At 45.4% G+C, this 15,123-nt stretch overlaps 2 protein-coding genes across 2 annotated transcripts; one reads left to right on the top strand and one right to left on the bottom strand.

Moving 5' to 3' along the window:
- Positions 1-349: 349 nt before the first annotated feature.
- Positions 350-5,750, bottom strand: SPRTN (SprT-like N-terminal domain). The gene is made up of 5 exons (XM_033055159.1): positions 5,388-5,750; positions 4,103-4,202; positions 3,262-3,390; positions 2,252-2,519; positions 350-1,956 (listed from the first exon to the last, which is right to left on the bottom strand). The coding sequence occupies exons 1-5, from the start codon at positions 5,654-5,656 to the stop codon at positions 1,256-1,258; spliced, it is 1,467 nt and encodes a 488-aa protein (XP_032911050.1). The 5' UTR covers positions 5,657-5,750; the 3' UTR covers positions 350-1,255.
- A 244-nt stretch (positions 5,751-5,994) lies between these two features.
- Positions 5,995-12,868, top strand: EXOC8 (exocyst complex component 8). The gene is made up of 2 exons (XM_033055158.1): positions 5,995-7,567; positions 8,220-12,868. The coding sequence occupies exons 1-2, from the start codon at positions 6,044-6,046 to the stop codon at positions 8,826-8,828; spliced, it is 2,133 nt and encodes a 710-aa protein (XP_032911049.1). The 5' UTR covers positions 5,995-6,043; the 3' UTR covers positions 8,829-12,868.
- Positions 12,869-15,123: the final 2,255 nt, after the last annotated feature.

Here is a 15,123-nt window from a genome sequence, read left to right as displayed (position 1 = left end):
CCCTTCTCCTTTACTCTCATCTGTCACAGTAGGAAAGATGAATGAGGAAACTGCAGAGAGCAATTTTAATGGAAAAGTCTCTCAAAAAATGCTTCATGATGTGAGAGATGCTTTGTGGTGTAACTCTCATCCTCATCTTAAAAACGTAAGATAATACAAGTAGTTCTTGGTAGTCCTGTCCTTGAAAATGTCAAGTATCACTGGAAACACTGATAGATGCTGCAACTTTAAGAAGAAGTATGCAAATTTAACGTGGCAAAGCAAGTTTTACTATCAGTATTCCTAAAATTTTTCACAGAAGTGCAACATTAGTGAAACTGTTTTAAAAACAGGATGGAGAAAGCAGCAGTTGATGCAATCTGTATTCACCAGCACCTGTTTTTACAGGGAAGTTTAAGAAAGAAAAGTGCTAATACAGAAAGGCTCTAATAAACAAGATTGTTATTAAATATATAAGTGAACCCACCAGTAAATGACACAAAATGGCCAGGCCTAGTGGAAATTTAAACTTCAGTAACAATTTATTCAAAGTATGCAAGAACAAAGTAATTTACGTTAAACTTCTGTAGTGTCAATATTTTTTAAACTATGAAGCATTTAAAATTAGTTAAGAGAGCAGCAGAAATGCTGTAAACATGTACGAACCAGGCTGATACAGCCATTTAAAATCACAGTAACAAGATATAAACCAATTTTGTTTAAAAGCTATTTATATAAAACTATATTTTTTTTAAACAAACATACTTACAATCAGTTTTACTGGTTGTAGGGAATCAAACTGCTTAATGTTTAACCTGTTAAATACCTTAGTGCAATAAGAGAACGTTTCCGGAAGCTCACATGGAAAACACACGTGTCTGGCACTCATAACTTTTCGTGGCACAATGGCTTTAGTACTCAACTGACTGGCCTGCTAACCACAAACCTTGCTGGCTTCCAGAAGAAGCAAAATAAAACCTGGCAAGTAATGTCACTTTAATCCTAATTTGTCCTGTATAGCACTGGAAGTTTAACTGGGAAATCATGAAAGCTTTTATGACATGTCCAGGAACAATCTTTACCGGTATTCCTAGCAGCATTCCACACAATTTTGACTTACTAGCATGAGGATATGGAGGTCAGTTACATTTTAAATTCCATTTCAGAACAGGCACACACAGAGGGGTGTAACCACAGCTGAGCAAACCCTGAGCAAATTACCTTTCTAACAATGCTTCCAGCCCTGGTTTATCTTTTTAAGAAACTTTCTGCTGTTTTAGGAAAGACAAGAATCAAGATGTTCATTTATTTTAGATTCCAAAACGTCAGTTTCACAGACAGGACAACTGACTCTTCTATCCTGCCTCACAGGATTGCTAGGACCTGCAGAGGACTGTGTAAATTCAGCTCTGCTTTGTGTAGCTGTAGTGACATCAGTACCCCCCTTTTGGATGAAATACCTTTCAAAGGCAGTTTTGTCTTCCTTTTTTGGCCATTCTAAGCTTTTCTTCTCAGATGCACCCTGAGCTCTTGGGGTCTGCTCCAAACAAATTCGTTTTGGTGACCAGATAGAAGATGGCATAGCCCTCTTGTCAACTGGTGAGCCTTGGCTTGATGTTTCTTCAGCAACACGAGCCATCCTAGCAGGCAACACACAGTCATTCTCATCATCTTCTGTACTAGCAGTAGATGGTTTTGGAAACTCACGCTTTAAAGATAAGTTGCTCTTCTCACTGGCACCATTGGCATGAAGCAGAAAGATGCCTCTGTGGGGTAATTTTTCCAGTTTTATCTCATTTTTAGGGATTGGTATTGTCTTTACTGCTGAATGATGCAGTGAGCCATGTACTTCACTGTTTCCAGTGGAGCTGCTGGCATTTGTGTTTTTCTCTGAAAGTACACCGTCTCCTCCTCCAAGCCGATATCCCGTTCCACTAAAAGGAGTCAGGTCTTGCATACCATGCATTTGTGTCTTGCCTGCAAAATCAGATTAAAAAACTAAGTTAATAATATTTTTCATTAAAAAAACCAGGGCTTAGTATTTGAGGTGCTTCACACAAAAAAAACTGCTGCTCGAAAATAATGAAACTAAACTTTTTGTAGACAATTCAGTTGAGGAGCAGCCTGAAAGTGCACAAGCAATCAGGCCCTGTTCTTTGGCTGTGTAACAGTAACATCTAAATCAAACTTATGTAGTGTTTGGCCTATATTTCTTCAAGAATATGTCTGGACAAAAATCAATTTGGAAAAGAAAAAAAAAATCATAAAATACCTTTGTTAGTTGACTTGAGATGTGAAGGTTTTGCTGTCTGGGTTTTCTGCTTGGACTTCTCTGAGAATTTCTCTGGCTCCTTCACTTTTGTGAATGTGCCCCCACACGTCCTTTGATGTTCATCCCACCAGAAGTCATGTGCAGAGGGTGCTCTGTTCATTGAGCGCTTCACGTATCCAAAATAAGGCGCTCTGTTTTGGCAGGGGCCATTGCATCGCCACCAGTGCTGGCGGTACAAATTAATCTCATCGTAAAAATTGTGATAGATCTATGTTAAACAAAAAAAGAAAAACCAAAAAACCCTGTCATTCAGGAAGTTACAAATTTTATATCACTAGCTCTATAATGTATTTTTTAAAAACCTATTTCCATCCAATTCCTTCCGCTACTGCTGTGATTTTTGTATTAGCAGTTAAAAAAGCTGGAACAAAGTAAAATTTGATCAACACTTAGCTACCATTAAAATAAAGATTAAAAAAAAGAGATAGGATGTATAGGAATATGTTCTGGTTATCTTGATGAAATGCAATAAAATCACTTTGGAAATCTATCTACAATTTCACCTAGAAGATGAACTGTTTAGAATGCATTGCAAACAATATCAGTATTGTATTATCCTTTTAGCTATTACCTTAACTGATCTTATAAGACACATTGTTTTTATTATTTTTAAATATTGACATAAATATCATTACCCTCTATTGACATAGATCTTGACTACTCTTAACATGGAACACTTCTGTCCCTGCTACCATTAAACTTAAAGAAAAACTCTTACAGAGAACATACTTGAAAATTATATGACTAACAACTCACCACATCTTCCTCAACCTGTTCCCACCACCGTCCCCAACAAAATAACTATGGAACTGGCACACACTTGGATGCAAATTTGTATTGGTACCAGCCATGGAGTGTGTAACAAGAACATTACGTATTCAACACCAGTTAATAAAACACCCAATGAGGAAGAAAGCTCTGTTAAATCAGGTGAAGAGGATTATTCTTACTGTGACATTGGCTCCAGTCAAGAGATTAATGCGACGCATGTGCTTGCAGAACTCTGGTCCATGAGACTCACGATCTTTGTAGTTATGAGTAACAAAGAGCAGGGCATGGATCATTTCGTGCAACAGTGTCTGAAATGATGCAACCATTGCATTTTCAGTTTCATTATTAAGCTGCAAGTATTTTACTCTTCTACACTGGTTGTAGTACTGCTCTTATCTTTGATTATTCACATATTCAGTCTGGGTCATAAAAACATAATACTTTGATCTATCAAACCAAATTACCCCTGTTCCCACATGCTGCAGAATATCACTACAATAAGCAGCATTCCAAAAAAGGAGAAATAATCCTCAAACTTAAATCACATCTTTAAAGACATCATCTCCTACACAACCCCAAAAAGAGCCACTTTTAAGCAAGCTGAAACTCTACAGCATTTCTGTTCTTAGGCAAATCTGAATGTTCAGCCAGCTCAGAGCAGCAGCTCCTTATTTTCTGCTGTTGGCCCTTTCAGAACTACAGTCCATATTTGGTTTGAATATTAAAGGCTAATTTAGGAGTTAAAAACTTGGGGTGATTTTTTCTCTGTATAAAGTCAATAAAATAAACAACTGATTTTAGACTTCTACTTGGGAGTTTCCTGCTTAGAAACATAAAACTAAAGACTGTCATGGTACTGCAACACAAGCCACACAAACGTAACAGTAAAGCCACCCCTATTTTATGATCTGTAAGTTACTGCATAAAGTAATCCCACTATGAAATCTGAAATCTTTGTATGAAGGAGAGGGGTGGGCACAATACACTTTCTGTGCAAATTCATAAGCCATGTTCAAATACCTCCACAAGATCCTTCCTTGGCCGTAACTTTAGAAGCGGCTCACTGAGACGAATAGAACACAGCCCACTTCTTTCATGATATGAACAGATGCCAGCAGAGCTGAAGGGAAAAGCAGAAAGAAAATATGAGAGCCCATTTGTTTCTGTACATAAAGTAAACAGAGAATTTAAGTTAAAATGTCATCCCCCATAAACACGTTGGGTCACTCAACATGGAATAAAATTACTTTGAGTACTTACTTGAAAAACTCAGCATTGTTAAGCAAAGAAAAAAAATCCACAAGTTCTTTAGAGTAGGAAAACCTGTTTTGAAGGCAGAAAAATGTTTCCTTTAGAACTTGTGATGGACTGAAACACACTACAAGGAGGCTGGAGATTCATGGCAGCAAACGCTGACTTAATTGCCAGTTATTTCAATTTCACTCCCCATCCTTCATCAACTTTTGACTCATACCAAACCTACATACACCATCACTTCTGTGCACTAATCCAGCAAACGCCACTTTTTTTGTCCGTGTTAGACCTACTGAGTTAGTCCTATCAATAGAGTAGCCAACTATTTTCAAATGTCTGAAGATAGCAGAGAATAAGAGGCGGTGGGACTCCAGCCACCAGCAATTGCATCTGCTGCAGACCTGCAGACGGCACTTCAAAGACTCCTGAGTTGGTTTAACCTCAGGTTTCTTCTTTATTGCCCTTCCTAGTCTAAATTTTTCTAATATACTATTATTAGTCATGTTTACCTTTCTACCGTGCAGTAAAACTATCATAATGAAACCAGAGCAGCAACACGACTACCCGAGTTCCACACACACCACCTACGACCAAAAAATTTCTTCCGTTTTAACATCCTTTCGGCTCGCCTGCATCCCGGGAAAAGCCCTTGATGGGTGCCAGGGACCACAGATATCAGGCAAGGGAGACAACGACAGCGACCAAGCCCTGTCCCGCCGTGCGGGCTCTGCCCGGGATGCGGGACATGGAGGTGCCCGGGAGGAGAAGCCGTGGCAGCAGCACCAGCGGGGCACGGCGAGGAGCAGCACAGAACGGCAGTGGCAGCTCCTCCCCGACACCCGCACCCTGAGCCCCACGGCCGCCGGCCCTTCCCACCGCCCCGACACCGCGCACGCTGCCGGGGGCACGGCGGGCAGCTCCCCAGACACAAGGATCGGCCTCCCGCCGCCTTCCCGGCCCTGGCGACCGCCCCACACACCCCCCGTTCCCCGGGACACGGCAGCCCCGGGAGCCCGGCCGGCGCTCGGCCCCACATCCCCCGGTGCCGCACCTGGTCATGCGGGGGCTCCAGGACACCGCGACAGCCTCCAGCTTGCCCCAGAAGAGCGTCTGGTTGAACTGCACGAACAGGGCATGCACGTCGGGGCTGGGGTCCAGCAGCTCCCACGCCTCGTCCACCACCGACAGCGGGCGGGGGGACGAGCGGCACGGAGAGACACTGGGGCGCTTGGCTGCTGCTGCCGCCGCCGCCTCTGCCTTGTCCTGCTCTTCCCACTCCTGCTGCAGCCTGAGGGCCAACAAGAAATCTTCGTCCCCCATCTCGAGCCCAGCTCCGGTCGGCCGGCAGAGCCGCAACCGGGATCCGCAACCGCGATCCGCAGCCGCCGCGGCGCACGCGCAGCACCGACCCGCGGGCTGCCGCTGCTGCCGCCGCGTCCTTCCGGCTGCGCGCACCGGCAGCGTCCCCTCCGCCCCTTCCTTCCCCTCCCTTCTCTCCAGCCCTTCCTTCCCTTCACTCCGCCCCTTCCTTTCCTTCCCTGCCCTCCGACCCTTCCCTCCCTTCTCTCCGCCCCGTGCCGCCCGGCGCGGTCCCATCGCGTCACCGCGGGCAGCCGCTCCTGCTGCCGGGCTGCGGGGCGCAGGCGCGGCGCGGTGTCCCCGGTGGCGGCGGGGCGGGCACCGGGCGGCGGCGGCTGCGGCGCGGACATGGCGCTGTCTCTGGGCGAGGGCGGCGGCGGGAGCCGGCTGCGGCGGCAGCTGGAGTCGGGCGGCTTCGCGGCGGGGGAGTACGTGAAGCAGCTGTCGCAGCAGTCGGACGGGGACCGGGACCTGCAGGAGCACCGGCAGCGCATCCAGGCGCTGAGCGAGGAGACGGCGCAGAGCCTGAAGCGGAACGTCTACCAAAACTACCGGCAGTTCATCGAGACGGCGCGGGAGATCAGCTACCTGGAGAGCGAGATGTACCAGCTCAGCCACATCCTCACCGAGCAGAAGGGCATCATGGAGGCCGTCACCCAGGCCCTGCTGCTCCAGGCCGACCGCGACGACCCCGCGCTGGGCGCCCGCCGCGCCGCCGCCGCCGACCCCTTCCTGCCGCTGTCGGCCAAGGATGCGGCGGCCAACGAGGAGGGGCGGCAGCGCACTCTCACCACCCTCCTGGAGAAGGTGGAGGGCTGCCGCGACCTGCTGCCCGAGAGCCCCGGCAAGTACCTGGTCTACAACGGCGACCTGGTGGAGTACGATGCGGACCACATGGCGCAGATCCAGCGGGTGCACGCCTTCCTCATGAACGACTGCCTGCTCGTGGCCACCGCGCTGCCCAACCGCCGCGGCGCCTACCGCTACGACGCCCTGTACCCCCTCGACGGGCTGGCCGTGGTCAACGTCAAGGACAACCCGCCTATGAAGGACATGTTCAAGCTGCTCATGTTCCCCGAGAGCCGCATCTTCCAGGCTGAGAATGCCAAGATCAAGAAGGAGTGGCTGGAGGTGCTGGAGGAGACCAAGCGCAGCCGTGCCCTGAGCGAGAAGCGGCGCCTGGAGCAGGAGGCCCTGCCCCGGCCCGCCCCGACACCCCCCGAATCCACCAACCCCTTCGACGAGGATGAGGACGAGGAGGAGGAGGACGAGCCCTCCGCTGAGGAGGAGGTTGTTGACCTCTCGCTTGAGTGGATCCAGGAGCTGCCCGAGGACCTGGACGTTTGCATTGCCCAGCGGGACTTCGAGGGGGCGGTGGACCTGTTGGATAAACTGAACGAGTACCTGGCGGACAAGCCCGTGAGCCAGCCCGTGAAGGAGCTGCGGGCCAAGGTGGACGAACGCGTCCGGCAGCTCACGGACGTGCTGGTGTTCGAGCTGTCCCCGGACCGCTCGCTGCGAGGAGGCCCGCGGGCCACCCGGCGAGCCGTGTCCCAGCTCATTCGCCTGGGCCAGTCCACCAAGGCCTGCGAGCTGTTCCTGAAGAACCGGGCAGCCGCCGTGCAGACGGCCATCCGGCAGCTGCGCATCGAGGGCGCCACGCTGCTCTACATCCACAAGCTGTGCCACGTCTTCTTCACCAGCCTCCTGGAGACGGCCCGGGAGTTCGAGACGGACTTCGCCGGCAACAACGGCTGCTACTCGGCCTTCGTGGTCTGGGCCCGCTCGTCCATGAGGATGTTCGTAGATGCCTTCAGTAAGCAAGTATTTGATAGCAAAGAGAGTTTGTCAACTGCGGCAGAGTGCGTCAAGGTAAGACTGTCCAAAGAAAGGGGTGGTGGGGCACAATAGCTGAAACAAAAGCTTCAAAGCTTTAAATTCTCTTTTCTAACTCTAGTTTAGTTATTGACTCTTGTGCGTGTCTCCAGAGAGGTTTCCTGGGTTGAAATTCGTTCGAGGTTTGTTTGGGTTTTTTTCAGTTTAATAGAGGAAAGCCTTAAGGTTATAACACATGTCAAGAAGAACTCTGCCTTTATCAGGAATGCAAAATGTGTTGATTCTTAATTTGCCTTTAACTAGTAGGAAGTCCTAAAATTAACATCAGCTACGCCTGAATTATTAGTACTTCAAAGATTTCTCTTTGTTTTCCAAGGATGTTCTTAGCTACATTTTCATACTTTTTTCCAAGACTAACTTTTTCAGGTTATGCTTTCTTTCAGCTGCTAAATGGGAGGGGGGGAAAAAAAGCTTATGTGTGAGTGGGTTATAGTGTCATTGTCCTGAGTATTTTTGACAGCCAGGGTGTATCTTTCAGTTATTAATTTCTCATTAATGAGGTTTTTAAAGCATGAGAAATAAGTGTGAGTAATGCTTCTCAGTTTTCTGAGATAGGTTTCATAAATGTGTAAGATGTAAAGGGAGCCTGCATAGTAATAATATTCTTTGCTTTTCTTTGTTATCCCAGGTGGCTAAAGAGCACTGCAAGCAGCTGAGTGAGATCGGGCTGGATCTCACCTTCATCATTCACGCCCTCCTGGTAAAGGATATCAAAGGTGCTTTACAGAGCTACAAGGATATCATCATCGAGGCCACCAAGCACCGCAACTCTGAGGAGATGTGGAGAAAGATGAACCTGATGACTCCAGAGGCGCTGGGGAAGCTCAGGGAGGAGATGAGGAGCTGTGGGGTGGGCAATTTTGACCAATACACGGGTGATGACTGCTGGGTGAACCTCAGTTACACTGTAGTAGCTTTCACTAAGCAGACTATGGCCTTCTTGGAGGAAGCATTAAAGCTTTACTTCCCAGAGCTGCATATGGTTCTTCTGGAGAGTCTGGTGGAAATCATCCTGGTGGCTGTCCAGCATGTTGATTACAGTTTACGGTGTGAACAGGACCCTGAGAAAAAAGCATTCATTAGGCAGAACGCCTCTTTCCTGTATGAAACTGTCCTTCCTGTTGTGGAAAAACGGTTTGAGGAAGGAGTTGGAAAGCCAGCCAAGCAGCTACAGGATCTGAGAAATGCCTCGAGATTGATGCGTGTAAATCCGGAAAGTACCACCTCTGTGGTGTGAAGTGAACCTAACGGTGCCTGGGAACAAGGTGGCAGCATGTACTGAAGATGTTGTACATTGAACAGATGAACTAAGCAGGGGTTGTTTGAGTCCCTGAAAGATGCAGAATTCTTACCTGCTGCATTCCAGAAGCTGAAGACTTTGAATCAATGCCTTCAAGCGTGCAATGCTTTACTTGGTAGATGGGGTGTAGGGAAGTGAGGTCACATGTCCTTGGACAGCAGATCCTCTGCGAAGGGCTTGTGTAGTAGTTGTGAGTTGGGAAATAACTGTAATACACAAATTTTGGCCAATTGTTTGTGAAAGTCTTGCATACATGTACAGCAGATGGCAGGAAAAGATCAATTCTCATCATGTCACTGTAGCAATTCTTTTTTGAGGCAGTGTTCTGGTAGGAGGGGAAGTGCTGAAGCATTCCTAGGGTGTGGTACTCAGTAAGGCACATCCACCATCCAGATGTGACTCAGCACTGCAGATAAATGACATGGGTTTGCACAATTTGATTTTTGTGGTAGAAATGCATACTTTTCTTTAACATTGAGATTATTTTCATTTGTTTCGGAGGCAGATTGAAATAAAAATGTTTTTAGTATAGGTTCTGGTGTTTGGGTGAAGGGACTTCTGTTTAATAAGCTGGCCTGTCAGCCTGAGTTATAGCTGTCTGAAAACAATCCTGCTGTCAGAACCATTTTTCCCTTCAAGAGAAGTGAGAATAAATTGCTTCCCTTCCTCTGTGTTCCTCTTCCATGTTTTCTCATGGATCTAATTGGGATCATGTCCATTTAGTGAAGTGTGTGCTGTTGTTTGAGGTGCTGTCACAAATGCATTATGGGCTGTTGTCTCCTGGTTGGAACCATAGTGAAGAGGCATAAATGCTCTTGAGACATGCAGGGCAGGGAGAGGGACTGAAGGGACTGTCATTTGGAAGAAACTGAATGCTAGTTTTGCTGTATAGAAGCAGCACTTGGTGAAGAGACTGTGAGGCTTTTTGTAAGAGAGGTGAACTTTGAAATACACACTATCCCCTGCAACAACTAGCATAATTTCCTGTAATACAACAATGAGCAAGAGCAACTCTTTTTTTGCAGAAATCCCAAGGATTTGGTTGGCAGTTTTAATGTTGATGGGGAAAGTTTATACAAATGCTCTTATGTTTGGAATGAATGGTGTTGGCTGTCTCATGCAGTATGTTACTGTGAAAATAAAATAAGCCAAGTCTTGTGTCAAGGCTGGCTTTGGGAAGCTGTCAGCTTCAACTTCTGAGCTGTGCAAACTTCTTCCGCTTCTGTCCAAACTTCCTTAGTTGTGAGAAGATCATGTTACAGCTAAGGAACCTTATATTAGTCCCTCAAAAAGTGTCCTTAACTGGAATAACTAAATCTTCTATTCCTGTAATGTTTTCAAATTAAAGCTTTTCCAGTTTGTATCGTGGTAATTAAGGCCTTGTGACTGCCTGAACAAACAAAAGGTATTACTAGTAAAACATTGTGTGTAACTATTATACAGAAGCTTCTTAATTTCTCCCTATTTTCATAGTGCTAGTTCAATACAGTTTTCACTTCAGTGGCTGGGTTTTGTTCTCTTGCTTTTTGGATGCCTTTTGAACTGTCAGATTTTGCAAAGCATCCTATTCTCTCTGCTCACTTGCTTTTCAGTATTTGAGCCTTTTGCTAGCAACTCACAAAAAAATTAATACAAAATGTTTCTAAAGGGTAACTTCTTGTTCCCAGCTTACATTGATTGAAAATCAGTGAAATAGCTCTACTTTTATTTTAAGGGCAGGGACAGTGAGAGTTAGAACTTGTCTAATGTTCTGTCAAAGAGAGAGAGAGTCCTATTGGTGTTACTTCAGTAGTGAACTAGTAGAAGTGAGTAGTTTTTGATATCAGAACCTAATGAAGTATAGCAAATTAATATAATCTCTGTCACGTGTTTAAAGTGGGAAAGGTGTCAACGTAATCTGAAAAGTCCTTTCAAGTGAATTATAAATTAGAGCTCTCTGTGGTCATGGGTATTTTGGAGGAGAGGGAGAAGAGATGGCTTTTTTCTGTGAATGTAGGTGTATTTCTTTTCTAACAGCAGAAAAAAGAATAAATACAGATGAGTTTTATCTTTGTGTATGGTAGTAAGAGAAAAGTTGGATCCAGAAATCTAGACTGATCATTGTGATGCTTAGGGATTTTATGCAAGAAGCTGAATTGTAATTTCCTAGATGCCAAGCATTAACATGAGGCTGAAAAGGAGAAGAGCCCTGTTCATGCTTCTGTTGTGAGCTGGTGTAGCACAGCTTACCCTCATCAGAGAATGAAATGTAGAATGTAATTCTGCCGCATGCTCCGTTATGCCTCTGTCAGTGAACCCTTCATCAATCTATTTATGGCACACTGAGCCTGCTGGTTTTGTCTCTGCTGTCATCCGTGGACAGTGGGCTTAGGCTGATGTTGGTTTGAATGCATCAGGGAATCTGGCTTTTCATTTGGGTCATCAAACATCATGTTCCTGTGCCTGTCACAATTCAAACAGGTGTGGATTTATATAAACTGCTACAAGTGGCTTTGATATTTTGTAACTTGTGAATCTATTAAAGTAATAATTAAAGAAAAACTGTAACATAAAGAAAATTATGTGAAATTAAACTCAGCACCCTTTTATGCTAACTTAGTTAACAGGGAAAAATCAGTGTATGCTGAGTCATAGTTTAATAAATTTCGGTTTTGGAATGGCACTTTCCTGACTGTATACTTGTGGTGATAGTATTGTTCAAGTTGGGATTTGCAATAACTACTGAATAACAGTTCTGCTGATTTGAGAAAGAACTAATATTTGGGTTTTTTTGAGACAACAGCATATAAAATCTGGTTTTCTGTAGCTGCTGTGACAAAATTGTGTAAAATGATTTTTTAAAAATTCAAATAAATGTATGTATTAGAATTTAATGCAATAACTTTTCTGAACAGCAAAGACCATGTACTAAAACTTTTGGACATGCAAAACTAGTGGTGTGTTTGTTTTGATCATCAGGGAAAGGATGTTGGTTTGAAGTTGGACTTCCAGTAAAGTCAGAGAGCTTCAGGTCAGTCCCTTGTGAGGGAGAGGTGAGCAGCAGTGAGATGAAAGCCAGGCTACGTCACTTCAGTAACATTCTTACAAAGTCAGTTCAGCGAGGTGATGCTGGAAGAAAATGTTTCTGGGCATAGAGGAGGGGTTGTACTCTTGTCTGATGGGACTTGGAGTGTGTGTGTGATGGATTATCAATACTGGGGCAGTGTAATGCTTTAAGTTTGTCATCTTCCAGGCTTTTTTGTGTCGAGTCCATCCCTTCTTACCTTGGGTGCTGAATGTGTAGTACAGCCTGTCCCCTCGCTAGGTGGAGCTTTGTGCATTGAAATCTCAGCAGGCTGCAAGCAGGCACAGGCATGGAAGCTGTGCTGCCCTGCTGTGTGGCTGGGCAGGTTTTGGGTAGCATGCTGGGGGAAGAAGATGCTGCAGAGAATGATCCAGATGTTAGGTTCAGGTCTTTTTCATTCCGTGGTAGTGGTTGTGTTCCGCATTTTTTAGTTCTCATACTGTTCGGTTTTTTAGTTTTTCATGTTTTCCTGAGGTGTCTCTGTACCGTTGGCAGGTGTCCTTCAGAGTATCTCACCCTTCTGCTTTTCTTTAAGGTAGATAACAACATGTGACTTGTGTTCTGCCTGAAAAACACAGCTACACTTCAAGCCCCTGCAGAGATGTGAAAGTTGCTTATCTCAGCTGCAATTTTATGTCAGACAAGTTTATGTGATTTCTGGTCATTTTACTTCATTATTTGACTGAAATGCCTGTGTAGCTTCATGCTCACAGCACAGATTTGCACTCCAGTACAGTAATACAGAAGGTCCCCACCACCTATCATTATAACTTACATGCTCTTTGTATTCCCTTTGCTCCCCAGCTGTTTCAATTTAACTAGGTTACCTTTACTTAAAAATATTTGTAGTTTTGCAGACTCTTCAGTGTATTTTCTCTGATGAAAATAAAATCTTGCACGGGACTTATCTATCTGTGACCACAGACATCTTTTTCCTCACAGGTTCACGAGTTGTGATACACCTTCAATCCTTACAAAGGGGAGGTGGAGAGAGAAACGCCTCAAAATAGAAAATAGATTTTTGTCATTTGCCTCTTCAACCTTGGAGATGCTTGGATTGATGATGTTTTCAAGTTATTTTTAAAAGATAAATAAAAAACATACAGCTCTTAATCTAATTGCACCAAGAAACACAATTCTTCCTCTGTCCTCTCAGAAATTGATCCAAACAAAATCAAAAGTCTCATAAGGGTAAGAGAGACTTAGCCAAATCCATTGTGATACAAGACATGTGAATCTAAACACTGCACACTTCGGCAAAATTAAGATCTGGACTTGAGACATTCTCCCAGTTGACTGGGATGAAGAAAAACTTTACCTCAGACTCCTCCAGACTTCTGGACTTCGAGTTCTCTGGGCTTTGAGTCACTCCTACTGTTACTAAAAATCACAATTCACAGACAACAATCAGTGCCAATCAGACGAATGTGTTTTGCTTTGTTTTGTTTTAATTACAGCGTTGCAGCACTGCTGCAGTCTAGGCACTCCTGTTGTAATAATTTTTCAAACCCAGTATTCACAATAGGAAGGAGCCCAGCTCCTGCAGGATGGGATTGTCAGGAGAGTACTTGAAGAATCCTTCCTTCCTCAGGATTCAGTGAATTTTTCTCTCAAAATGCAGATCTCTGATAAGCAGCTTCTGCTCTGCTTTATTTCCCCCTCACTAACAATTGGCAGGATTGTTTGTTTTCCCACTCCACAATATAACCTCTCCAGCAGAGGTGCCAGACTCGCTTTGTGGAGGAAGGATGTCAAACTGAATGTTGAGTTACAGTCAGTACATCTGTCCTAGCACAATTCAGGCTGTATAACTCCCTGCCTGCTCTTGCCAATGACTGATCTGGTGGGGAGGAGGGGGATGGGGAGACTTAAAAAGAAAGATCTGTAATTTTTGTCCTTCTGAATTCCACCCAGCAAGGTGCTTAAACACACACTGAAGATGCCCCCCTGAATTTGGGAAGCCCACTCCTACAGTCAGAGGCAATTAGACCCCAAAGGGCTTTCATGAGTGGAGGATCAGTAAATTTCTTCTGAAATTTGCAAAAACAATTGGCAAAGGGATGGGAGAGTAGCACCAGAGCAACAGCACCACATGAGCAAACAAAATGTGTGTTTCTGGGACATCTCAGCTCTCGTGTGACAAATGGTGGTTCCAAACAAAGCCTGCCCCTTCTTCCGTGGGAGCAGTAGGCTCCATAAATCATCAGTGCTGCAACTTCCCAAGAAGCAGCAAAAACAGTGTTGGACGTGCTAAAATGAAGTCACTTCATCTGGCAGGCTGTAATGGGTGACACCACATTGGGGTGGAGGAAATGCCCTCGGGAAAAGGGCGACACTTAGGGAAAGGTGCACGTCCAGCTGGATCACCCGCTGCTCTGAGATGTGGATCCACCTGAGCCCCTCAGCAGTGCTGGCTGGCATTGTCACACACCACCTGACACGCACCACCCTCCCTCATCTTGCCAATTCCAGAGCTTCCCATGGAGAGCATTTTCCTCCTGCTGTTCCTCTGGCCCGCTATAGCCTCCTCCCTGCCGGCAGGATTAACCCCATCTTGTTTGCTTGGTGACAAGAGATGTGTGCAGGGAACAGAAGGCCCCGGTGCCGCCGCCGGCAGCTTCACAGCAGACAGCTCCTCTCCTGGTGTGCTCTAATCAGTCACTAGTTTTTGTCATCCACTGAAGTTTATTACCATCTAAATAGCCTTTCAGCCTGAGAGGTCCTGTGGGGTTTCTGCCTCTGCTGCCTCATGCCCTGTGAAATTAATTCCTGTAAGAGCATGTCCTCACAGTAAAATGGTAAGAGCTGAACTAAGCTGGTTTAGAAACTGTTTTAAATCCCCACAAGTCCTTCTATGGCCCTTTAGTTTGGACTGGGGCACTTTCTAAGTACTCGGCTTTGGGTAAAATATGCTTAGACAGGAAAGTGTTTATTTCAGCCAAAATTACCGCACTGAATCCTGCTGTGTGGGGCAATGTTTTTGAGTACTGTGAGCAAATTCCATATTTAACTCAGCATGTGTTTTTTAGGCCTTGAAGATTTAAGGGCCAGACTGCAATGCTTTTAATCAGGAAGCAATTAATTGCACAGATTTCCTCCTTGCAGCCAGTGTAGCACTCAACCAGGTAACACTCCCTGCCAGGCAGTGGCTCATGCCTGCACACAACT

Source organism: Catharus ustulatus, chromosome 3, assembly GCF_009819885.2.
Source record: "Catharus ustulatus isolate bCatUst1 chromosome 3, bCatUst1.pri.v2, whole genome shotgun sequence".
NCBI classification, from domain to species: domain Eukaryota; kingdom Metazoa; phylum Chordata; class Aves; order Passeriformes; family Turdidae; genus Catharus; species Catharus ustulatus.
Note: the sequence above shows the minus strand (reverse complement) of the source record. Positions and strands in the feature narration are given on the sequence as shown.

Coding starts and splice junctions, on each gene's coding strand:
- EXOC8 (XM_033055158.1), top strand. CDS start 6,044: ATGGCGCTGTCTCTGGGCGAGGGCGGCGGCGGGAGCCGGCTGCGGCGG. Junction 7,568..8,219: donor CTGCGGCAGAGTGCGTCAAG/GTAAGACTGTCC, acceptor TTGTTATCCCAG/GTGGCTAAAGAGCACTGCAA.
- SPRTN (XM_033055159.1), bottom strand. CDS start 5,656: ATGGGGGACGAAGATTTCTTGTTGGCCCTCAGGCTGCAGCAGGAGTGG. Junction 4,203..5,387: donor TGGAGCCCCCGCATGACCAG/GTGCGGCACCGG, acceptor TTTTCCCTTCAG/CTCTGCTGGCATCTGTTCAT. Junction 1,957..2,251: donor TCTCAAGTCAACTAACAAAG/GTATTTTATGAT, acceptor CTGATTTTGCAG/GCAAGACACAAATGCATGGT.